The sequence below is a fragment of the Triticum urartu genome, chromosome 2, assembly GCF_003073215.2.
Source record: "Triticum urartu cultivar G1812 chromosome 2, Tu2.1, whole genome shotgun sequence".
NCBI lineage: Eukaryota > Viridiplantae > Streptophyta > Magnoliopsida > Poales > Poaceae > Triticum > Triticum urartu.
The window spans coordinates 4,245,893-4,270,646 of NC_053023.1; the positions used below are offsets into that span (position 1 = coordinate 4,245,893).

A 24,754-nucleotide genomic window follows, 5' to 3' on the forward strand; every position below is an offset into this window, starting at 1 on the left:
ATTGTGCCTTAATAGATCTATCTACTATTATTGTTAGGCTTTCTTTTTTGTGGGGGGTTTGCTTATGTTCGGTTTTCATCGTTTGTGGCAGGATGTTTGCTGTCAAAATCTTGTGTTGCTCAGCTAATTTGTATACCAGCCATTCACCTATTTTGTTGATAATGGAGTATCTGTCGAGTATTTTTTTAAGCCAATCTTATGTTTTTTTTCTTCAGGTTGCCACCAATGGGAATACAGCCAGTGGACTGGTTTTGCTTGTCAGCGACCAAAACAAGAACAAGTCAATTCTTATATGTACATATTCAATTTGTGGATGGTTGGAGGCTCTGTGTTCATGGTTTATATGGGTCATCTTTATATCTGGGCCATGGTGGTTGTGATTCAAATGTTTATGGAAACAGAGCTTTTTAACCTACTGTATGCTGTCTTATAGTTTCATGACGATGTTGAACTCAATGGTGTTTTGCTCCTATTACATGTGAATGTTTCTTCTTCCTTTTATTTTGTTGTATCCTGTTTGAATACGTACGCTAAACTTGATTTCCTACTAAACTGAGCATTCACTACCTTGCCAAGGCACGTTTCCGATCTAGTTTTTGCTGTTACCAATCTCCCTTCATCTCTCGCATCAGCTACCCACCATGGTTGGCTTGCTTCCATCGTGGGAACTACATGGTGTCACATCCAAGCCCCCGCAGATCCAGCCCATGGAGATGATGATTTAGTTGGAAGTAGGAGCCATGGGTACGCGATGCTAAGGTACGCTGAGTTGCTGAAACTCCAATCACTGCCGCCGATGTTAGCTGCCTTGATCGATCGCATCACAGGGCATCGTCGACGCAGCCGACTAATCGGCAACCTTCACGGCGGCACTTCAGCACAGACCGTTGATGGTGTCAGGCAGTGTGGCGTCAGCACAATCCAATGCGACTTCTACCATTGCGACAGTAGCACGCACGGACGCACCGTCCGCGACGGGCAGCATGCTAGCGCTGGTGCAGATCGATAGCTCAAGTGGCGACAAACGCAACCAGAAGGTTTTTCTTTCAATGATCCACTGTACAGACTATAAGGAAAAGATATGCACATTCTGGTGTTATCTGTCCTTCACAAGCGTTGCAGATTTATATAGTACTGTATAATCTTACATTCGGACCATGCAACAGAAATATATATATTTGCATGTATTACTTACTATCTACAATGCCATGTGGACCAGCGTTAGAACAAAACTATATATATAGTATTACTATTCATCACACAGGGTACAGAATAAGTTATTCTTCATCCGAGGTAATCTTACGATCATTTCATAATTAAATTACGTTTGAATTCAAATAGTTACATTCTTATTGATTCACTACATAAAATTTGGCATAAAAAAATAAAAAATATAGGGCATAAGACAAGAAAATTTGCAGTTTATGTGTATTTTACACTATGTTTTTACGTTTGTAATTTTACATAACATAAAATATTTTTTACGACGATTATATATTCTCTTACGATCTTTTTTTACGTCAGAAATAAGACAAAACTTACGAAACGTAAAATTACGATGCATTGATGGTAAAATAGAGGGGATGAAGAATAACTATTCCTCATCCAAGATGACAAGTAGTCATATATAGAAAGTCTATTAAACACCCAGAATGAAGAATAAATTATTCCTCATCCTGGTCAACCGACCCACCCAAAGTATCATTGCTCCCGATCCCACCGCATCCCATCCTGGCTCCTCTGTCGTAACCTTTTGTCCCTGTTGGAGGTAATTTTACATCGATGTTACAGCGCCCACGCCTCTGAATGTCACATGTCGTGGGATGGATGGAGTAGAAAAAAAAAGTGGTCCAGGGATTACAAGCCAGCCACATCCCAGTTGCGGTTCCAGCGGCGGCGACTGGGCTCGACTGTGTGATGGTCAACGCCTCAACGGGGCAGCCGGGACGCCGTGCTGAGCGGCGGCTGGCCTCGGTCGCTGTGGTGGATGGTCGGAAGCATAGTTTGCGGAGGCGGCGCTATTGCGGCAGGGGCGGTCACCTCGAACCCTCCATGGCTGGCTCGACTCCCATGACTTCCTCTCCCTCGGATCGTACGGTTCCCGTTCCTTCCATTCCCCAACTCTCTTTTCTCCATTGTCTTTGATTCCTCCCTGTGAGAGCAACTCCAACAGGTCAACCCAAACGGATGGCGTTTTTGTCCGTTTGGGTCGGCCCCCGTCCCCCGTCCTTCCTCTTTTAGTTTTGAGTCGGCAGTGCGTCCAACGGGCCGATCCATTTCATGACTATGCGCACTTTAGATCATGTCGGCGGCCATGCCGTCCCTCTGATTTTGGCGCTCCAGCACGCAGGAAAGGTTCGCGCACGCAGGATCTGGCGCCTCTCCCGCGGCTTTTCACCGACGAGGATCGTCATGTTCACCGGAGGTGATAGCATCGCCTCGCCATCACCGAGATGGACGTGGAAGCCATGGTGGTGTGGCGCGAACGCTTCCCGCAGGACATCGTCGACGAGCGCCAGTTCTACAAGCAAAGGAGGTTGGAGAGGGACGCGAGGAGGATGGAGCGAGCCGCCTATCGGGAGGACAAGCGTTCGCGGAAGCAGACCGCTCAATTGAAACTGAAGCTATAAGAAACGTCGGGTTGGGACTTTGAAGACGAGCAGCATGCTGACGCTTACATTCAGACGTCGGAGGAGGACATTACCGAGTCGGAGTCAGAAAGCGACGAGTAGTGGTCTTTTCTTTTATCTATGTACGCTAGAACTATCTATGTATCCATTTTTATCGAAAAAAATGGCCGGCGGCGTCGACGACGAAGCAGGCGGGCGAGGGTGTGTTGTTTGATGTGGAGAGGCCAATCCAATGTGCCACTGACCAGCGAACCAGGTGAGAAAAGAGAGCAAGCGCGCGCGCGTCCGTCTTGTGTCCGCGCCGACGCAAATCCGGCTCAAAAATGAGCCAGGAATGGGTCGGCAGACGGACGAAAGCGGACGTGCGTCCGTTCGTGTCGGCGCATTGGGCCGATTTTTTTGTCTGCACCGATCCAAACAGACGGCTGCGAACGAAATGGATCGTCCCGTTGAAGTTGCTCTGAATGCCCATTGTGAAGGAGGCCACCACGCCATAAGCCCAAGGACTGACATCGGATTGATTCGGGGACGGGAGAAACTGCTGCATTGGCCTCGCGGTTCGGCCATGTAGACGACATCGTCGTAGTGGTATGACGCCGGGCGGCCGGGGGACCATTTGGAGCTGAAGCGGTGGGTTAGAGGAGTGCCAGATTGGATAGGATACATGGCCTTCATTTTTGCAGCATGGATTTGTTAGTGTTCGTAACTTCCCCAATTTTCTGATGTAGATTTCCGATATCTGAAGAGTTGGATCTAAACTACAGAATTATTCACCTGGCCCAATAAATTCCCCGCTGCAGGGTGTAGCTCTGTTACAGACTACCAGCTCATACCTTAAATACAAGTATGTTGATCAAATCTTGTTTTAACTTTATCCGCCTCATTCTTTGTTTGGGCACCTCTCTATATAGATTCATCTATGTGTTTGATTGTTGTATTCACAGAAACAATTGTGTACGAGAGATTAATTTATGCGTCGTTTGAAATTGAATTTTAGGGCTAGTAAGAAAATGCATTTTGTTTTTAGTACTTATCAGTGCAAGTAGTTGTTTTGTTTTTCTTTTCTTAGTAAGTTTATACAAAATTTGAGTTTCAATTTACAGTCAGTGTTCTTCGGCGGGTATATAGCATGTAATTAGCCAATACTTCTGGATGGGCAAGCTCACTGCACAGTTGAACTTGTAGCAACCTTGATATGTATTAGTAGCACTATTTTGTGCTGATACACCAACTTTCCTTTGTTGAAGGGTATGCTCTTTCCTATTTTTCTTAAATTTCATTTGACCACATTTTAATTGGTCATGCTATTATAAAAACATAGCTTTATTTCTGTTTGTTGAAATTTATCTAGAAACAACGTTTTTTCGCATCAAATTTCCTACGTTCTTGTTTGTAGAATTAGTGTGTGTTGTATCCATGCACATGCTAAGCTGGCGGCGCTCTCTACGGATCAGCTGGCCGAGCGACACGGTGGACGACGACTACCCGGAGAAGCATCCTGCCGCCGGCCGAGCGACGGGCTGGACGATGGCAACCTGGAGAAGCATCTTGCCTCTCTCTTCGTACTGCACTCTATCATCATTTCTTCGGAGTTGGCTGGGAGATTTTTTTGTTAAAAGAAGTTGACAGATGATAGAGGAAGATGCGGTAGAGATCTTATAGACAGTGGTAATTTGAGTAGTCTATCCACAGTAAAATTACGTAGCACTCAAAACAAAGCAAAACCGGATGGGTTGCTCGCATGCACGATATGTAACTTACCTCCATGCATCTTGTAAAATCACCTTCAAAGCCTTTTTACTTACGGTAGTTTTAGTCGGACATGCTCCTTCCTCCACAATGTAATTTTACCTTACAGTGTGCCATGCGTGGCTGTAGATGCATGGGCAGGCTGGGGTGAGGAATAAGACGAATAGCGCGAGTGCACATATATATAAGACTCGAGTGCTGAAACAAAATCAAAGTGATGCACATTGAGTTTGTTTGTTGCCGGATATATAATTCTTACCTCACTCGGTTGTAACGAACAGAGTGGTAACAAAAAGTGATAATTAAGCTTCCACCAAAAGCATAGACATATTTAGTATGAAAACATATACAGAGCACACACATCTTAATTTGGATATAGCATGTTCAACCAGGAACATAAGGAATCAGCGATGCACAATGGACATAGCTGCCGTGCTTTGGAGTAAACTCGACAGTGCGGACACCGCCTGTAGCAGTGGCAATAGTCAACAGGAGCGTCTCATCAACCGAGACACTGACCACGCGGCGCGCTGTTTGCAGGATCCCACCCTCACCAGCTATTAGCATCCCAGCAAGTTTGCTATCATGTAGCATAATGTCACATGGAAAGCTGCTAGTGCGAGCGATGATTTTCCCATGGAAATTAACAGGTCCCGCCTCAAGGATCCTCATCTCAACGGTGCCCTCCACCGCCTTTCTTACAAACGTGTAGTTTAAATCCAATGTGCTGTGCATGCTGACAAGCGTTTCGGTTTGAACCTTGTATTTCGGTGGAAATGACAGTCTGGAGATGCCATTAATCTCCATTAGGCCTTTGCTAACTCTCTTGTCATTGACCTTTCTGCTATTCACAACCTTGACCTTGAGATCAACTTCAAAAATTATTGAATCAAATATCATCAGCCCTCTCTTCGGGCCAGTGAGAACCAACGGATCCTTCTGCACAGGAAGTTTGAATAAACACGGCATTCATTTAGCTCTGTTTGTTTGAATAATAAAATAAGGTTATAGATCAAAATAGATTAATTTCAGTAGCTGTCATCCGGATTTACTGCTAAAATCATTTGCTTTGCTTTAAGGAAAAAAATTGTAGTATTGGTGGTATTTAAAATCAACACTAATTATATGGGGACTAGTCTCTTTGTAGATGCTTGGCAAAATGAGAACAAGTCTACCAGGTCCATAATTTATTTAAATATAATATACAAAACATAAACCCCCTTTTAAAAACATTGTAGAATGAATGGCCTTCCAGCATGACTAGTAACATGGATGTGCTTCTTTACTACGGGTTCACGTTCACCAATGTTTTTTACTCTAAAAAAAGTTGAAGATGAGGCAGTTTATCTGATGACTTGATACAAGAAACTTAACAGAGAAAGCAAACGAATTTCATAATATGAGGAACGAGCAAGCAAGTGCATATATATCGCAATTCCACTTGGGGTGGGTTAAAAACAATACAATAATAATACCTTGGAGGTGATGTTCTGGCAATCGTCCTCGCCACGCTGGAATAAATAGACGCATTTGCGATCCAGACTGTCCCTAGCTATGATGGAGCCGTATACATTGAGCGGGTATCCATAGTCAGAGGAAACAATATTGACCGAGACAATATTAGCCGAGTTGCACATCCGGAACCCATCTTGGAAGATCCTGTTAGCATTGTGCATCGCACCAACAGGTGCTGCCAGAAAAAAGAAGAATGAATTCAGATCAGACGCACAAGTAGAACTAGGTTGCCAAACTTTTTAAACAAAAAAATAGCAGTGGATGGAAAGATGGGAAGGGGAAAGGGGCGTACACTCCATGTCGAGGTCGAGCGTGGGGTGCTGGAAGCGGGTGAGGACGTATTCGCCCTCCTTGGGGTCGTAGTCGCTGAATCTAGGGTCCAGAGGGTTCGGCCCTTTGTCTTCCTCGTCTTCCTGCTGCTGCTGCTTCTGCTTCTTCCGCCGCCGCGCGCTCGCCCTCCCCTCTCTCGCCGTGGAAGAGGAAGGAGAAGAACCGCCGCGGCCGGCCATGGAGGGAGGGATCGAGGATTGGATTGAGTGGGGAAGTGGGGGAGCGGCCAGACCGGACCCGCTGTATGCCGCCGCTCGAACGCTCGATCGGGTTGTGAGAGGTCCACATATTAAAGGGCCGTGCTAAGACGAGGTTCTCGCCAGCGCCGCCTTATGCGCCCACGCGCCTGGCTAAGTGGGCCGGCCCATGAATGAGCCGATGAGCTCGCGCGACGCCCGCTTCCCCAGCTATCCCGCTCGGGCATTTCCTATACGGCGCACACCCCGCCTCCTTCCATCGATGCTACATGGGCCAGCCTATTTAGCTTTTTCTTCTTCTCCTGTTAAATTCCAAAAAATGGTGCGGGCAACAAGATTCAAACACAAGACCACCCGATTCGTCGGCAAAGGCACTAACCACCAGGACTTCTTCACGCTTGTGACTAATCTCTTCGTTTTTCTTCTTATGCTGTCCTCAGTTCGTGGAAGCTCCGTTTTTTCGTTCTTGTTTTTTCTGGACAGCTTTTTGTGATTGTTTTTTATTTCATTGTTCGTTCTCTTTTAATTTCTTTACATTTGTTTTTTCTTTTCCGAATGCATGGGATTTTTTTCAAAAAGCAATGATCTTTTGAAAGTTTTGTGAGTTTTTTTTGTCAAATTTGAAGAACTTTTTGATTTTATGTGAACTTTTCAGAAATGAATGAACTTTTTTCAAATCGATAAACTTTTTTTCCAAAATCGATGAACCTTTTTCCATTTTTGATGAACTTTTTTCATGATTGGTGAACTTTTTTCGAATTCGTGAACCCTTTTTGAAAATCCGTGAAACCTTTTTCAAATCGATGAACTTTTTTTCAAAATAGATGAACCTTTTCCAAATTTATGAACTTTTTTCAAATTCGTGAACCCTTTTTTGAAAACTCGTGAACTCTTTTTCAAATCGATGAACTTTTTGCAAAATCGATGAACTTTGTTTTAATCTTGATGAACTTTTTTCATGATTGGTGAACTTTTTTTTCAAAAAACTTGGACTTTTTTTGATTTTGTGAACCCTTTTTGAAAATCCGTAAACTCTTTTTCAAATTGAATGAAAAAAAATCAAAATCGATGAACTATTTTCCAAATCCAATGAACTTTTTCCAGACTTATGAACTATTCTTCAAAAATGATGAACTTTTTATAAGTTGATGAACATATTCAAGTTCAAGGTTATTTTAAATAATTCAGAAAACTAAGTGCATTAAATAGCTCGGGCGCATTTCCTTATATTATTGACACTTTTGTCAAGCACTAGAGTCGAGTAGGTCTACTGGTTATGTGCGCTTGTACGTGAAGGTAACGTCCAGAGTTCAAATCCTGGAGAGGGTGTCCCCTTTTTTCAGGTCGTGGCAACTGGCCGCATCGGCCTTCTTGGGCCAGGCCAAGGTGGGTAGCGCGCGGGCGCTAGTACCTGTTAGCGGCGCCAAAAGCGCTGCTTAGGAGCTCCCTCCCGTTCGATCGTTTCCTTTACTCGAAAGAAAAAAAACGCTCAATCATTTCATGGTAGACCAGTGAACCATTGACTTTGGAGATTTTTTATTTTCGAAATTTCAGAAAAAAAAAGTTCACCAATTATGAAAAAAGGTTCAACAAAATTTGGAAAAAATTTCAAAAAGTTCATCAAATTTTGAAAAAAGTTCATCAGTTTTGGAAAAAGTTCATCGGTCTTGCAAAAATGTTCATTGATTTTGAAAAAGTTCATCTAATTTCAAGAAAAAAGTTCACAAATCTGTCTACTTTCACGAAAAAAAATCACGAATTTCTTTCGCAAAAAGAAAGAAAAGAGGTACTGAGAAAATAACGAAGAAAGAAGAAGAAAAGGCGAACCAAAGCATGATGTGAGCAGGCGAGGTTACTTGGTCAGGTGGTTAAGGCGGCGTCGTATTAAGACGTGGGTCGCGGTTTCGAAACCTGGCTCACACGCAGTTTTTGCAGTTTATAGAAACAGAAAAAGAGCAGAAACGAAAATAGGATGGGCCGGCCCGCTACAAAACCAGGCGTACAGCGGGGTGTGCGCCCTGTACCGAATGCGCTATGTTCGGCGCTTAAGGCGCTGAATAGGATTTGGCCCGTGCTAGCTAGGTCGGCCCGGTAGCACGCAGGAACGGCATGGCCCAGACACGGCCCGGGCTAAACGGGCCAGGCCATGCCTGGGCCTGGAGGCTGGGCACGCGGGCTGGCACGGTATGGCCCGCTTATTATTATTTTTTTAGAATTTTTTCATATACATGTTTAAAAATACAGCTCAATATGCCTAAAAAATAGCCCAACGGACTGAAAATATGCAGCCCAACCGTGCTAAACGTGCCACAGGCCGGCTCGTTTATTAGCTGGGTCGTGCCTGGGCTGGAGGACACATCACGTGGGTTGGCATGACACGGACTGACTAATAATCGTGCCATGGTGGGCCGTGCTGTGCCAGGCCCAATTAGGGTGGGCCGAGCCGGCACATTTGGCTAGGTCTGCCCTGGATCTCCCTCGCGCACTAGGATTTTATTCTGTGACTCGACAAACACTACAATATGATCCTTATAAATGCGAATACATAATATTTTATGGTCCTCCCACGGTCCCTTCAATGGTAGAGCGCACTCGTGCCGCCATCCTTTTCCAGATAACCCTCAGTTTTTTGGAAATAACCCGCGCTCCCTTGATCCACCCGCCCTGCCACCCGGTCTTCGGGCCCACTTGTCATGCTCCCCTCACGAAGTAATCAAATCAACAGCCTTATTCAGTAAGTCAGCCACCTCCAGTCCACCACTCTGAGCCAGCCACCTCCCACACCAGCACTCCTCTCGCTCCGTCTCTTCCTCATCTCCCTGAAATCTGTCACCTTTCTCACACAAATCCCTAACCCTTCTCGCCCTCGCCAATAAATCTGCAGCCTTCGCTCCTATAGGACCTCATTTGTGCCCTACAGCAGATAAATCACCTTCATGTAACTGAAAAAAAATCTTTTTGCAGGAGCTTGCTGACCAAAGAGGTCAACTTGGACCTCCTATGTGCCCTACAGGAGATAAAAAAGCTTCATCCGACAGCCAGGGGGAGCAGCCGGATGGGTTGAAGAACAAGTTGATGATGGTGATCCCTCTCGCGCCAGTACGTTTGCCACTCAAGCACCTTCTTCTGCTCCGTTAAGTCGGTCACTGTCGTTGTCATCAAGGTCCCTCCCTCACGAGTGTGTTAGTTTATTAGACCTTTTTTAGTAGTTTATACAAAATGATCGATTAGAAATTAGGAGTGTTATCGTGAATTAAAGGGTGTGCTTCTGAATATTATTTGGAATTGTGTATTGAGTATCTGACATACAATTTCTATTTTCACACTACATCAATTTAGTTAACTTATGTTGCAGGGAACTTGGCGTGACTGGGGTGGGCCGTGCCGGGCCGTCCCATTTCGCCAGGTTTGCACTCGATCGATTCGAGCGGGCCGGTCCTCTTCGCTCCCCTTCCACCCCACTCATTCCTCGCCTCGGGAGCCCCGAGCCCTAACTCCATGGCCGGCGGCGATTCTTCTTCTTCTTCTTCTTCCACGGCGAGAGAGGAGGGGAGGGCGAGCGCGCGGCTGTGGAAGAAGCAGAAGCTGCAGCAGCAGGAGGAGGAAGAGAAGGGGCCGAATCCTCTGGACCCAAGGTTCAGCGACTACGACCCCAAGGAAGGCGATTACGTCTTCACCCGCTTCCAACACTCTACGCTCGACCTCCACATGGAGTGTACGCCACTACGCCCCCTTAATCTCTACTGTTAGTTTTTTTTTCAGTTTGGCATCCTAGTTTTGTGTCTGATCGTCTGAATTTAAATGCAAATCGTCCGGCGATCAGGTGTTCCACTCCACGGGGCCAGTTTATATGTGCATGCGTAATCCCATGTTTTGCCAATATATCACAATCATTTGAGAACTAAAGTCCAGTTACTGTCAAAAAAAAAAAAAACTATATGATGTTTTGCCTTACTGAGTACTGTAGCTCTGCTACTTCACTGCTGCATCCTAGATAGATGGACAACTAACTTTGAGTTTGAGGACTGCATTTTGATTCATTCCTCAATCATAATTTCTTCTTTCGGCAGCACCTGTTGGTGCTATGCACAATACTAACAGGATCTTCCCAGAGGAGGGGTTCCGGTTCTGTAACTCGGCAAATATTGTCTCGGTCAGTATCGTTTCCTCCGACTATGGATACCCGCTCAATGTCTACGGCACCATCATAGCCAGGGACAGTCTGGATCGCCAACGCATCTATTTATTCCAGCGTGCCAAGGACGATTGCCAGAACATCAGCTCCAAGGTATTATTGCTTTTAACTCCGACTGATAAATTCCAACCGCTTTTTCCATTTTAACCCAGAGCTAAGTAAACACCATGTTTATTCAAATTACTTCCTTTTGTAGAATGATGTGTTGGTTTTGACTGGCCCGAAGAGAGGACTGATGATATGTGATTCAATAATCTTTGAAGTTGATCTGAAGGTCAAGGATGTGAATGGTAGAAAGGTGAAGGACGAGAGAGTTAGCAAAGGCTTAATGGAGATTAATGGCATCAAAAGACTCTCATATCCACCGAAATACCAGGTTCAAACGGAAAAACTTGTCAGCATGCACAGCACATTGGATTTGAACTACACGTTTGTAAGGAATGCGGTGGAGGGCACCGTTGAGGCGAGGATGATCCTTGAGGAGGGACCTGTTGATTATTTCCATGGGAAAATCGTCGCTCACACTAGCAGCTTTCCATGTGACATTATGCTACATGATAGCGAACTTGCTGGGATGCTAACAGCCGGTGAAGGTGGAATCCTGCAAACAGCACGCCGCGTGGTCAGCGTCTCTGTTGATGAGACGCTCCTGTTGACCGTTGCCGCTGCTACCAGTGGTGTCGGCACTGTTGAGTTTACTCCAAAGCGTGGCAGCTATGATGAAGAGAAAATCACTTGCGGCGACTATAAGATGCTGGTGAAGGTCACTTGGTCCATTGTGTGCTGGTGAAGGTCACCTGGTCCATTGTGCATCGCTGATTCCGTGCATTCCTGGTTGAACATGCTATATCCAAATTAAGATGTGTGTGCTCTGTATATGCTGTCGTACTAAATAGGTCTATGCTTTTGGTGGAAGCTTCATTATCACTGTTTGTTTGTTACCACTCTGTTCGTTACAACTGAGTGGGATAGGAATTATATGTATATCCGGCATGAGCTTTGAAGTAGGAGGAACAGACAAAGTGTATGTGCATCACTTTGATTTTGTTTCAGCACTTGAGTCTTGAAAATGTGGTCTATATAGTTTCGATCTTTCAACAAAAAGCTCTGGCCCACATGGCATTGCAGATAGTAATCCATGCCACACTATACATTTTGCATACAGATATATATGTATATATTTCTGAAGCATGGTCAGAGTGTAAGATTATATATAAGAAAAATGAAGTCTGCAACGCTTGTGAAGGACAGATAACACCAGAATGTGCATATATTTTCCTTGTATAGTCTGTACATGTGCAAACCAAACTTGTGTCGATTCCACTTTGACGCGAGTAAATGAAATCGTTCCCACTTTCGGATTTTGGAATGGACATCATCAAATGTGAAATACTTAGCAATAACATCTCCTGACGTTCCAGTTAACAAAACAATAGAAATACTAGGCCAAGTTAGGCATAACACAGCCAACAACATCTAAAGCTAGTACAAACTTTGAATTGAACGGTAGGTCTCTTTGGTATCATGTATTGGGAGCTAAGATTTCTAACAAGTACCTGACTGGCACATGCATTTCATATAGGATGTTGTTATTAGGACAATGAACCACAGCACAGCTCACAACCCACAGGGATTTGAACACTAGTACAGGGCAGCAGCTAGAGGTCTAGACCTCATCTTCTTACTAGTGTTCCTTCTATCTGAAAAAGAAAAACATACCAAACTAGAAAGCAGCAGGTCTAAAACTAACCCTCCTGAACACTAACTCCAGTTGCGAACCTAGGCGAGAAACTGCAGGTTTAAGCTAATCTTTCTGAACACCAACTCCAACTAAGAGCACGTAAACGCCGTGTAGTGTATAGATATCGACTTCCTTCCTACACATTCTTCAGTTCACTCCACGTGCGTGAGCTCCCTGTCCGATGGGTTCGCAGGTTGCATGGAGTCGGGGATGGTACGGTATTCCCTCTCCGTGATGAACCTCGCTTCGTCATGCTCGCTGCTTGGTTCTGCTATCCCTTTGGGAAGGAATCCCCGCTCCCGTGCGGCCAGCCACTGATCGATGACGCCGCATTTGATGGCGTGCTTCGCTGTCTTGTGCAAGTAGACCTTGTCCGTCACCAGGTGAGGGTTGATCGACAGCATATTCATCAGGGCTGAAAAAAAAGAAGCAATATACACATCTTGTCACCTCAATTATATTTAGTTCACACAAACATCAGGAGTAATTACAAAAACACATAAAAGATGAAGCGTCATTAATCATGTCAGTTAACATATGTTGATATCCAGATTTAGAAAGACTAAAAAATAGCATAATAACAAATGGATATTACACAGTAAAAATAGGAGGTATTAAGTATTGTGCTGACAATTCCTAATGTTTTCTTGATGATGTGAAATTAGTGCCAATGTGCCATATTCTGCACAGGTCAAGAGGGAAAAAATGTATCATATATTTGGTACCTGCAGCAATGGTGTCTCCTGACTGTGACATTTCACTGGTGAAAGGAGTAATCGGCGCATCTTCCGTCCCACGAACCGAGCCATTGTGTTTTTCTGTGTAGTAGTGTATCTTCGAGGTCCCGTTGGTCACAAAGAGGACCTTCAGATTGTCATGCCATATCTTCATAACAACTTCTGGGCTGTAGTGTGCGAATTCAGATTTCTCATCTTTTGTGTCAGAATTCGCAGATGGTTTAATACCACAGAGGAACTCAAGTTCCTGCTTCGTGACTTCGATGATATCAGCAGCTTCCCACGCCTCCTTGATGAGTGATTTGGTTTCCTTACTAGATGACCATAGTGGCATTGGAAGATTAAGATCAAAGAATGTTATCCCGCTAAATTTCTTGGAGACCTCGATTGCTTTTAACAATGATGTCCGTGTAGTCGGCTCTAGCAAAGCTGACGAATTATAGTAAAACATCTTAGCCTGCATTAAAAGCATAAGAAGGTCATATCTCTGTTAAGACATACTGCATCCGTCCACTTTAAAAATAAACAAATAATAACTACTTGATTTACCTAAAATCAGAGTGGATATTACACAGAGACCTTTAGCCTCTGAAGTTTGAACTAGTTATTATTCCTATAAATTCTTGATATGCTCTTTTAATTTGGGGGAAAACAATTAGGTGCTCAACTGTAGTGAAGATACTATCCTACTGGTTTTCAGTATATGGAGCGACAGTCAGCACTTCACTATTACATACTCCCTCCGTCCCGTAATATAAGAGCGTTTTTGACACTACACTAGTGTAAAAAACGTTCTTATATTATGGGACGGAGGTAGTAGGTTTTTATGTAATTCTAATTTTCATCAAGTCATACAAAAAAAAAAACCATAGCACAAGTCTCTGCTGAAAAACAACAAACTGGAAATATTTCTGCATCTTCTGTCTAAAAAATAAAGGTACAAAGTCTTCCTCAGGTGAATTACATAGAGACTATTTTTATGATCATTAACTAACCGTCAATCAGGAATTACCATATTAAGTAGTCCCTCCGTAAAGAAATAAAGAGGGAGTAGTAACAAGAATGTAGGATATGGTGTCATTGGAAATTTATTTTGATGGGCTTGTCTTTACCTCTTTTAGAACATCTGGGTTGATATCAGATTGCAGAAAACAATCCTCTGCACATGGTTTAACGCAGCTTGTGTTCAAGCTACCTCTGCTGGTCACCTTCATTAAGGACATGGCAGTTGGCGCTGAAGGATCCAAACTAACTGCTCGAGTTTGAACTCCGTTGACATTTAAGTGATACAGCATACTCTGACCATACTCATCATCACCTAATTTTCCCATGAACACAACCCGGCCTCCAAGAGCTGCTAGAGCAGGGCAAATTCATCAGGAGACCAGAACATATCCTTCATCCTACTATGAATCTCACGATCCACCAACCTTTTAGCAGGTCTTCCAGAAGGAACAAATGAGTACTTAGCTGGTCCAAAGCAGCAGACAAGAGGCACTAATTTGTCAACCTCTTCAATATCTTGTGATAACAATGCCTCTACTTTACTTTCAAGATCATTGGCTGAACTGTGAACTTCTATTTCATTAGACGGCATCAAATCTTTGCTCTGATCTTCTCCTTCATCATCACTTAATTGTTCAACCATCTTAACTTTTCTTCTGCCCCTCTTTTTTGGTTCTTTTGGCTTGTCAGCCTCCTCCGGAGAGGATGCAGTAGTAGCAGCTGCGACACAGGAGAGAAGTTGAATTGCTAAGGGACGTGATCTAGCAAAATCATAAAGTCCATTGACCAAATACAATAAGAAGTGTGCTCTTGAGTGCAAAAATATGTGTGTTACCTTTCTTCCGACCTCTCTTTTTAACTTTCTTAGGCTCTTCAGGGGATGCATCTTCAGTGTCACTTTGGCCTTCTTTTGTTTCCCCTTCTGATGCATCGATGGTGGCTTTCTTTCTTCCACGTTTTGCAGGTTTTTTCTTGGTCTTTGGGGTTTCAGCATCACTGTCTTCACCACTTGAGCCTTCCTCTACATCTTGAGAACTCTTCTTTGACACAAAACTCACATTGCGGTGAAGCAACCCCATTTTAGTCTTCGTCGTATTCTTTCCCCAAATGGTGGGCTTATAATGTAACTGACCCCTGTGATGAGCGACCAAATTAGGGAAGTTCATGGTTAAAGGGGTCAAGTAGCTATCAGTAAAAACTGAAGAAAATGTTGGTAAGGTATATAAGCCTAACGTCGTCACACAGATACGGTTGAGCATGACTTCATTTTTCAGATTTGGCAGCGTTGGTAAGATATCGTTGGTGAATGACACATCACACTTGTGGATAATTTTAACTTCTTATACTTTTTCTAAGATTAACGAGCTGACTATGAGAATGAAGAAAATGCAAACTGAAAATGCAACAGACAAGTTGGCAGTAATCCCAGGCTCCCAGTGAAGCACCATATATGCAAGACAAGATTGAAAAGAAATCTGCAATGTTCATGTAATAGTTTTTCCCCGACTCGCCACTTCCATGGCGACACAATCCAAGAGAAATCACCGCAAATTCAGATTCGTCAGAAGGGAAAAACAATCCATCTCCCTGAAGGAGTATATCGCTGGCGAAACATACCAAGGCGAGGGACGGTGAGTGAATTACCTGATGCAGTAATAAGGCAGGGAGCAAGCGAACTGAGGAGGGAGAAGAAGAGACGCCATGGATGGATGCTAGATGGATAACTCGCTGTTTGAGCAAAGAATCCTCACTGCACTGAAGACATGTTTGGATGTCAGTAATGGGTGTCGCAATCCACAGGTGACAGGAACAGGAACAGGAACAGGATACACCCTGCACAGGAACAAGTTAACACAGGGAACTAAGAACTCGTACCTACACACACAGAGAGAATTCATGGCGGAAATGGAAAAACGAATGCATGGTACCGGCGTTACCTCTTCTTGGCTTGGTTTGCTGCTGCACTGAAATCGAATGAACCTGGAAAAGGAGAGAAAAGGTTAGAGCCTGAGACCATGTTCGTGTTCCATGGCTGAAGCAGAGGAGGGATAGAGGGGCGCCGCAGCAGAGTGGAGAGGGAGGGCGCCATGGGAACGGGGAAGGGGGCGGGGCGCCATGGGAGACGAGAAGGGGGCGGGGCGCCATGGGAGGGAAGGGCTCCGCACATGGAGGGGGTGAGAGCATGGAGAGGATAATGGACTGACCAGCGCCGCCCGCCGTCGCCGCCGCCGTCCGGTGTGGAGCTCTCCCCTGTGAGCGGCTCGGTGAGAAAGAAGCGCGGGGATTTGGTGCTGAAAATTACACGCCTGCCCTCGCTCTGAGGATAAGGTGCGGAGCCGTAACACTCTCCTAATAAAGCCGCATTATGGATGGATACGCCAGTCGAACGGGGAAACGGCTTTTATACATCAAGTTCCCGCAGTCGGCTTTTATTATATACAGTCAACCAAGAGGTTGCTCGCAACGCCCCAGGCCATGGGACCTGCCTACACCCCTGACAACATACATGGCCGGCGAGAGCATATACCAGCATACGATCTCAATGATGGCATTGACCTACATCCTACCAACCCAAATATGGCACATGAACCGATCTAGGAGAAGATGGGCTTTGAGTTACTTCGTGTTTGGTACGTTTAGTGCCATTTGTATGAGTAGCCTATTCGGCAAGGTTCTGGCTAATTATGGATTAACATTTCGGTTGTATTAGTCCGACGGGCAGTCAAGATAGCCATATGCAACAAAATGCGCACGCATGGACAGTCCCGGCCCCGCGTCGTCTCCCTAGGAGAGCGACCGGGAGGGGAAGGGCCAGGAGGCCGCCGCCACCAGCAGCCCCAGGCGGCGAGAAGGAAGAAGGGAGGGGAGCCTGGAGGGAGGAGGCTCGATGTGCGGCCGGTCGCCCGCGGTCGCGAGGGAGAAGGGGCCGGAGTAGGTTTCTCAATCGCCATGTCAGTTTAATGCTAGCAAGGAGACGGACAGGGCAGCCGGTATGGATGTGGTAGATAGATGTCTTGTCCCGTTCAGCCACGACGCTCCAACATTGAACATGCGCGGCGACTAGGACAAGGCGCGGGCAGCGCTCTTGTTCGGCGCGCCGCTTTAATGCCGGCTCGAGTGAGAAGAGGCATCCACTCTGGGCCTGCATAAATGCGGCACTGGCGCTATAGACCGTCATGAATGTGCGGCAACCACTTCGCACGGGAGAAGGGACGGAAGCGGGAGAGCTTTTTGGGTATAGGACCTAGGCGGTGGCGTGCGCGTACGTGGCACACCAGCCCTGGTTCGCATCCGGTTTGCGAGAAAACATACGTCTCAATAGGTCCACCGCCTTGGATGGGAAACTGCATTTATAGGGCGTTTCGAGGGTCTGTGTTGGAGATGCCCTCCCTAATGAGCACAATGTATGAAAGAACAATCCAACCCAATGACACCAGAAGAGAAAGTACAAGAAAGCAAACTGAGACCAATACTCTAATGGTATCCGTCCAAATGAGGTGATTGGGAAGAAGGGATGATGAATATGAAAGAAATATGATTTGTTCGTAACTAGTGATCAACTAGACATATTCACGCAAAAAATAGACATATTCACCATCACAAAAAGGAAAACTAAGCATATTCACAATGGGAGTTGGTGAAACAAATATAGCATCGAAAGGCAAAACCACTGAATAACATTTTTTGAAGGTTTCATTTTTCACTTTCCGAAAGCCTTCACCCGATTTTTGAAAACATGTCCCAACAACGTGTTTGGTAACTTTTGGGAAGGGGAATGAGAATTTAGACAAGGGAATTGTGACGAGATTAGACATGGCAAGTGACATTTTATTTTCACTCCGTTGTTCGGTATCACGAGAGTATTACATTTGGGAATTTGGGAGATTTGCTTATTCCCTTGTTTGTTTAGTGAGAATTCATTAGGGATGAGCTGAGAGATGACAAGCTAAGTTATGATGAAAGGCCGAGATGTTCTCCATAGATCAATTCCCACTAATTTCCCACCCCTCCATTGTTAATAAAATGCTGGGAGTGAAACTCTAAACTCACAAGCCCAATCCTTCATGAATTCCTATTCCCTCGAACCAAACTGATGACTTTATATCTCATAGGCCTAAATTCCTATTCCCTCTCTCTAATTACATCAGGGCACTAGGGTTTTTGAAAGCTGCCGACACGACAAATTGTCTAACAGCATCTCCAACGTGGAGTCCTAAAACGGACACGCTATCCGTCCGCGGACTCATCCGCGAACAGTGATACGGGAGCCTGCCATCTAATCATGCTCGCATACATTCCAAAGTGAATTTGAATAAACCGGATGTTTTCCATGCAAGCAGGTTAATTTTCAATTAAACCGGACCAAGTTCATTATATTTTTGACCTATTTTATTAGAAAAGTTTGGACACTAACCTCATCTACATCTTCGCCAACACCCGTCCTCCAAATCCGTGTTGCCCCCCCCCCCCCCCCCCCCCCGGCGGGGGGGACTGGGGCCCTGCCCCCCCCCCCCCCCAGTCACCTGCGAGGGGGACATGGGACGCCGCCATCTCCCATACCCTACGCCTCCTCATCGGAGTCCGTGACCTGGCCGTAACCAGTGGAGATGAGGTCCACGATGGAGAGGACGGGCCAGCCTCATGGTCGTAGCGGCACGAACAAGGCACCGTTGTCGGCGCGGATGACACACAACTCCTGGCGTTCTCTTCTGCAATCGCCGGTGCTGCCTCCACGTCCGACTGCGCCACGACCACGTTGCAGTAGGCGCGAGCACGAGCGGCCTCGTAGAGCGCCCGCTGCTCGGCAACGAAGTTTCGATTCTCCACGACCATGGCTGCCACGCCCCCTCGTTCGCAAACTTGCTGTAGAGTGTCCCTAACCCAATCGGTGGTGCGCTAGGAGGGCTATGTTGTACCACAGCTCCTCATGCGCCTATTAGAACACCAGTAGCGGCTATAGCATAGCCTGCTCTTCTACCATGATGGCGTCGAAGTGTGTTTGTGCCATCTCCATGGTGAAGCCGGAGGGACCGGCGCTAGACCCCCCCCCCCCCCCCCCCCCCCCCCCCCCCCCCCCCCCCCCCCCCCCCCCACCCCACTCTTCATTAGAGGCCTCCACCATTGTTGGGTTGTCGTGCTCCCCTCGGACGAGGTCGCCGGCAGGTCGGCTAACTCATGCTTTTTCCCTGTCAAGAGTCTCTCCCACATAGCTCTAGAGCTTGAGGTTCTTGCGGATGTGGTGCACGGAGGATGGTTGAGAGCGGACATGTTTGTGATGCGGATGGTGTCGGGCAAGGCCACGTTTAAATAGAGGGTGCCGGCCATACAAAGCGGCGGGACGTGTCAACATCCGGGTGCGGAGTTGGTTTCTCGATTGTCGTGTCAGTTTAATGCTGGTAAGTGGACGAACGAGGCAGCCACTATGAATGTGGTAGATTGCTGTCCCGTTTAGTCATGTCGCTCCGGCATTGAACAGGTGCAGAGACTGGGACACGGCGCGGGCGGCACTCTCGTATGCGCACCGCTTCAATGTCAGCTCTAGTGAAAAGAAGCGTTCGCTCTAGGCCGACATAAATTGACACTGTGGACCGGCATAAATGCACGGCAACCGCTTCGCGAGGGAGAGGCGCAGAGGTGGGAGAGGTTTTTGGATGGGACCTAGTGGTGACGGACGCGTACATGGCAGCGGTCCGGGCGCCCGTAAGAACCTCTAATTAGTGTCCGGTATGCCAGAAAACAGACGTCCCAACCGGTCCACAGACCAATAAGATACGTGGATAACACATTGGACGTACGCGGTTGCTTCCGTCCTGGAGATGCCCTAATTGCACATTGCCGCCGCTGACGTTGGCTGGTTAAACCCCACTGCTTCGTTAGCTGGAAGGCATCGACCGCCATTGCGGCCGCTGCTGCGATCTGCGAGTGCACGAGCAAATTAGGGTTCGCATTAGCCGTTTCCCCCCTATCCAGTCCCATCCCATCCGCAGTTCGGTGAACCCTCAGCGGCTCAACTCCTCGACCCTCTTGGTTTCTCGGGCTGTACCCAGGCCGCCGCGGTGACGGCGCGATTCGTCCCCATCCAGGCCGCCGCCACCGGTAGGCCGAGCCCTTCCTGGAGGTCCGCCGGCGCCGGCACCGTCTCCGATCTTTCTTCCTCACTGAATCATCGCCCCGTTGCTGCTCTCAGGCTTGGTTGATTGATCCTCCTCCTCCAGCGCAATGCATCTCCGTTTGCTCAAGGCCAAAGCGCTGCTACTCTCAGGGTACGTAATGGATCTGTAAACTGCTATCGATGGCTTTTGTTCACCGCTGCCGTTTGTTCATTCGTACCAATGAAACCAAACAACACCTTTAGATACATGCATGGGACTGGAGATGAAATCTTAAGGCTTCAGTGAGATCAAGAAAATGAGCTGCCTATTTGACGCTTATTTTCAGCTTAATTATTTTCTGCCAACGTTGGTTGTTTGGAACTCTGCAGTTCTGCATTCAAGAGAACATATCTTTTCCCCTTGTTTAGAGGGTAGACCAGTTGAATAATAAACTGCTGCCGATATGATTATGCGCATGTTACTTTTTGGGACAGGATAGAGAATCCTATGTGCTAAATATGAGAATAGTAAAACAGAGATCAAAAAGACAATTGACTGGGAGTAGTTGTGTTGAATTCGTACATTGATGCTGTTGCCTATGGTTATATAGTAGGAGAATGACAGTTAATAATAATGCCATTGTTGTGATGAACTGGATTCACATTAAAAAGAATGATTGCTGGGAATGGCAAATCTTCTTGCTGCAAATGACTTCTTTCTTGTACAAATGACATATGGTGTTCATATTCTGTACATAGGCCTTCTTTAGTTTCTATGGCCCTGTATGTATTGACATGTCTTAACCAGTATCGTGTATATTGTTTCAGGATAACATCCGTGGATGTACAACTCTCAGGTACTTTCCACAGTGCACTCTAATTAAACCCCTGTATTTCTTGCATCCATGATTCCATGGTGTGTCTTTACACTTAACTCTTGGTTTGTCAGTACGGTGCTGCCAAAAGTTGTCACGGTTGGAATTGACTTTGGATGCAAGAATTCAAGAGTTGCGATCATAGATTCCTTGGTACGCAAGCTGTACAGTAACGCGTTCATATTTGTTCAGTTTAGTTTTAATAACCTCATGTTTTTGGAAGACTACTTGATGAAAGTTAATGATGGAAGGTATGCCTAGGTTATTATAGTAAAAATGAAGTCCTTGTGTGAAGTATGCAAGGTTCTTACACAAGGCTTCTCAGAGTCGTCGATGATGCTTACCTGATGTGTTTGCTTTCACTTTCTGATTGAATATACAAGCAGGCCGAATCGTAGTACAGTTTACATTGCGTCTAACTTGGCAATTACAATGCTCTTTCTGTGTTTGTTTTCAGAAATATATTTACTTGTTTAGTTAGGGAAATCTTGAAATTAATGTGCACACCAGAGCTAATAAAAAAGTAATGCCATTAATTATGTTCTAATCCCCTTATTTACTCTCTTGTTTCAGGTACCGGAGGTTATCGACAGTGAAGGTGGGCATTGCACTCCATCTTATGTTACTTCAATAGAGCCAGAAACTAGTGAACGATATGCGTGGGCCCTGCAGCGTTTGGAAGGTCTTGGCAAATGTGTCGCAGTTGGAGAACTTGCAAAGCGCAGGATGTCTAGACAACCATTCGATGTTGTCTTCAATATAAAAAAGTTGATTGGAAAACAATTTGATGACTGCTGGGTGCAAGGAATGAGGAAAAGAGTCCATTTCAGCATCGTTGAAGGGGGGAGAGGAGAAGCTTGCGTCCAAATCCATGGAGTGAGATTTTCTCCTGTTGAAATTGCCAGTGTTATTTTTGCAAAGCTCAAGGATGTCGTCCTAATGTACCAATTTCATCACGAATTAAAAGCGGTGATAAGTGTGCCCATTTTCTTCAGTGAACAGCAAAGAGGAGGCCGGGTCGCGAGGAGGCGAGGACCAGGAGACGGCGACGAGACCTGATGAGGTGCCGACTGGTGCCTTGATGCGAAGGACGACAAGGCGATGTCGCGAGGAGCGGGAGAGGGCGACGGGATTAAGAGAAGGGCGGCCGGATGAGGCGTCGGCCGGTGCCGCCCGCCGCCGGTGGTGGTGGATCTAGTGATGGGGACTTGGGGAGAGGAGGCGGCTAGATCAGGGGAATGGGGAGAGGTCGAGAGGAGGAGTGGAGGCGGCTGCGGGTCAGGGGAACGGGGAGGAAAGGAGTGGAGAGGTGAGCGACTTAGGATTTCTTCTTTATATATTCAATTGAATGTTTGACTGACAGGTGGGGTCCCGGGTATCCATGGAGCCGGTTTGCCCCCCATCCCCGCCCCGTTATACCCATGGGGGGATTTTGATCCCCATCGCCGCTTCTTAGCGGGTAAATCCCCACGGATACCCGCCCCCACGGGGAAAATTGCCATTTTGATGCATGACATTTTCTTCCTTGATTGATCGGAGGCACTAAATCCACCATGGATTCGTGGACACAAATCCATCCCCAATTAGCCAAAAAGACCAGAATATTAGTCTGGTCTTCAACCAAACTACGAAGTTGTCCTGAACCAAACTCTAAGCTGGTCTATCTCGATCATTGGATCAACTTAATACTACAACTTAAAATAGGCAGTACGATGTACTGTAAAAAGATCTTCTTTTTACTGTAAAAAAATCTCTAATGTTAAAGTCCACTTCTTACAGGTGCTCATAGGCCCTGCATCTTGGAGATGCAAGGAGGGCTCATTTTGTGGAGATGCCAAAAGGGTATGCGGTTTTATATATATATACTGCAATCTAAGACTTTGGCATATATACGTTGGACATGTTTCTGAGTTGTATAGATGTGTCTCTGGGTTGTATATGAATGTGTGTCTGGGTTGTATGGAAATGAGGGTGTATAGTCCCTCACCGCAAACGGTTCGTGGCGCATACACGTTTGCGATGTGGTCACATCTCACATGGGTTGATAATCGTGTGTTCTACCCTTCACATAAGCGACCGGTAGCTATGGGCCAATATACCTTTTGGGATAGGGAGTTTTACCTGTATGAAATGTGTTCTTATTACGTACAAGTGTGTCTTGCATGCTATCATTTAGAAAAGAATGTGCACAAATGGAAGCAAGAAATTAAAATAATTGCACGGTGACTTGCAGAGATAAGGACGTCCACCCTTGTCGTGAAGTGATCAAGGATTTAGCTGGACACTCGTGCTCATAATAGAAGTACTTCCACTGGATGTCTCGAGATATTTTTTATCAGTTATTTATGTACTACATCCGTCCCATAATGCAAGACGTTTATTAGCACTAGTGTAGTTAGTAATTGACCGTGATGGAAGTGGAACAATGCTCGTGTGTTTGCTCGCTGCAGAAAAAAAAAATCCGTTGTTGGTTTGAGAAGGCAAAAGCCATACACACATGAACCAACTGAAAGTTCACTTTAAGTAAGAGTAGAGATCACTACAGAAATAGACGGAGCATAAAGTTAAGACTCCAGCGGTTACAAATCCTCCCTTAATTGCACGCAAAAGGCAAAACCCAACTAATTGCATTCCCCGCCAAATATGTTCCAGCAAATTAATCAAGACACTCCACTTCATCGATGTCATACACATCATCCAAAATCTCTCCCACAAGACACTCCAGTCTTAATAACGGTTACCGTTTTTTAGTTGCCTTTATTTATAAAGGTTACTGGCAATACCACGCGTATATATACATGCAATGCAATATGTCTAGCTCCACCAACTATCAAAAATGGCATCCAACCATGTCCTCCTCTCGGCCCTAGTCCTGCTCTCCAATCTCCATCCTCGCCGCCGCCGCCGCCGCAGCCACCATCGCGTGCAGACCAGGGGTGGGCATCCCGCCCAAGCCACTCCCAAGCTGCCGCGCGTACGTGGTCCAGCAGACCTGCAAAGACACCCAGCAGACCACGCCGGGCAAAGTGGCCTCCAAGGATCCATGCTGTCGGGAGCTGGAAGCCGTCTCGGAAGAATGCCGATGCACCGCGATGGAGGACTTCATGCAAGGGATGCTCCGCTTGGAGGGCGTTCCTGAGGGGTGCACTAGAAAGGACCTGTGGGAGTTCACCATGTCTCTCGTCAAGCCGGAGACGTGCAACCTGAAGACCATCACTGGCGGCCCGTACTGCGGCCTCCCTCCTAGCAATGATGCCCGTCTCGCCGACGGTGTGCTAGATGTGTAGTTAAGCATGTGACGGAATGACGGATGGTTCATGAATAAGCGTGTAAATTGCGCATGAATATATAGTAGAATCCTCGTGGGTTCAAAAGTTTCGGTGTTTTGCTACCTACAGTGAATCAAACGAGCCTGCTGCATCAAGTTCATGATGAATAAGCGGTTTTTGGCGGTGGGCACGTGAGTGTCACATTTCTTATTACCTCTCTCTCAGTTTACAGGACATGCGCGTGCCCCTAGGTCGTCAATTTGACCAACCTAATATAAGTCATATATTACAAAAAATATATCAATATAAACTTCAGATGTTCTATTTTCAAACCGTATAATTTTTGTGTTGTATAGTTTATATTAAGGTGATAAAATTGGCAACCTAGGTATACGCGTAGGACTTGTAAACTGAAACGGA

At 46.0% G+C, this 24,754-nt stretch overlaps 3 protein-coding genes and 1 pseudogene across 3 annotated transcripts; 2 read left to right on the forward strand and 2 right to left on the reverse strand.

Moving 5' to 3' along the window:
• Positions 1-4,637: 4,637 nt before the first annotated feature.
• Positions 4,638-6,472, reverse strand: LOC125540568. The gene is made up of 3 exons (XM_048704179.1): positions 6,187-6,472; positions 5,855-6,069; positions 4,638-5,318 (listed from the first exon to the last, which is right to left on the reverse strand). Exons 1-3 carry the CDS (start codon positions 6,401-6,403, stop codon positions 4,764-4,766), a joined length of 987 nt encoding a protein of 328 aa, XP_048560136.1. The 5' UTR covers positions 6,404-6,472; the 3' UTR covers positions 4,638-4,763.
• A 3,373-nt stretch (positions 6,473-9,845) lies between these two features.
• LOC125534970 lies at positions 9,846-12,020 on the forward strand. The gene is made up of 3 exons (XM_048698029.1): positions 9,846-10,136; positions 10,492-10,709; positions 10,813-12,020. The coding sequence occupies exons 1-3, from the start codon at positions 9,920-9,922 to the stop codon at positions 11,404-11,406; spliced, it is 1,029 nt and encodes a 342-aa protein (XP_048553986.1). The 5' UTR covers positions 9,846-9,919; the 3' UTR covers positions 11,407-12,020.
• A 138-nt stretch (positions 12,021-12,158) lies between these two features.
• LOC125534969 lies at positions 12,159-16,446 on the reverse strand (annotated as a pseudogene).
• A 4,430-nt stretch (positions 16,447-20,876) lies between these two features.
• Positions 20,877-24,439, forward strand: LOC125534682. Its single transcript, XM_048697840.1, has 6 exons — positions 20,877-20,912; positions 21,019-21,047; positions 21,140-21,316; positions 21,639-21,663; positions 22,845-22,907; positions 23,936-24,439. Exons 1-6 carry the CDS (start codon positions 20,877-20,879, stop codon positions 24,350-24,352), a joined length of 747 nt encoding a protein of 248 aa, XP_048553797.1. The 3' UTR covers positions 24,353-24,439.
• Positions 24,440-24,754: the final 315 nt, after the last annotated feature.

What these genes read in the sequence shown, in the direction of transcription:
- LOC125540568 (XM_048704179.1), bottom strand. Translation starts at nt 6,403, where the DNA reads ATGGCCGGCCGCGGCGGTTCTTCTCCTTCCTCTTCCACGGCGAGAGAG. An exon ending in GCTCGACCTCGACATGGAGT is followed by an intron (nt 6,070 to 6,186) that starts GTACGCCCCTTT and finishes TTTTTCTGGCAG; the next exon opens with CACCTGTTGGTGCGATGCAC. An exon ending in GCCAGAACATCACCTCCAAG is followed by an intron (nt 5,319 to 5,854) that starts GTATTATTATTG and finishes CTTCCTGTGCAG; the next exon opens with AAGGATCCGTTGGTTCTCAC.
- LOC125534970 (XM_048698029.1), top strand. Translation starts at nt 9,920, where the DNA reads ATGGCCGGCGGCGATTCTTCTTCTTCTTCTTCTTCCACGGCGAGAGAG. An exon ending in GCTCGACCTCCACATGGAGT is followed by an intron (nt 10,137 to 10,491) that starts GTACGCCACTAC and finishes TTCTTTCGGCAG; the next exon opens with CACCTGTTGGTGCTATGCAC. An exon ending in GCCAGAACATCAGCTCCAAG is followed by an intron (nt 10,710 to 10,812) that starts GTATTATTGCTT and finishes TTCCTTTTGTAG; the next exon opens with AATGATGTGTTGGTTTTGAC.
- LOC125534682 (XM_048697840.1), top strand. Translation starts at nt 20,877, where the DNA reads ATGGCAAATCTTCTTGCTGCAAATGACTTCTTTCTT. An exon ending in CTGCAAATGACTTCTTTCTT is followed by an intron (nt 20,913 to 21,018) that starts GTACAAATGACA and finishes ATATTGTTTCAG; the next exon opens with GATAACATCCGTGGATGTAC. An exon ending in ATGAAAGTTAATGATGGAAG is followed by an intron (nt 21,317 to 21,638) that starts GTATGCCTAGGT and finishes CTCTTGTTTCAG; the next exon opens with GTACCGGAGGTTATCGACAG.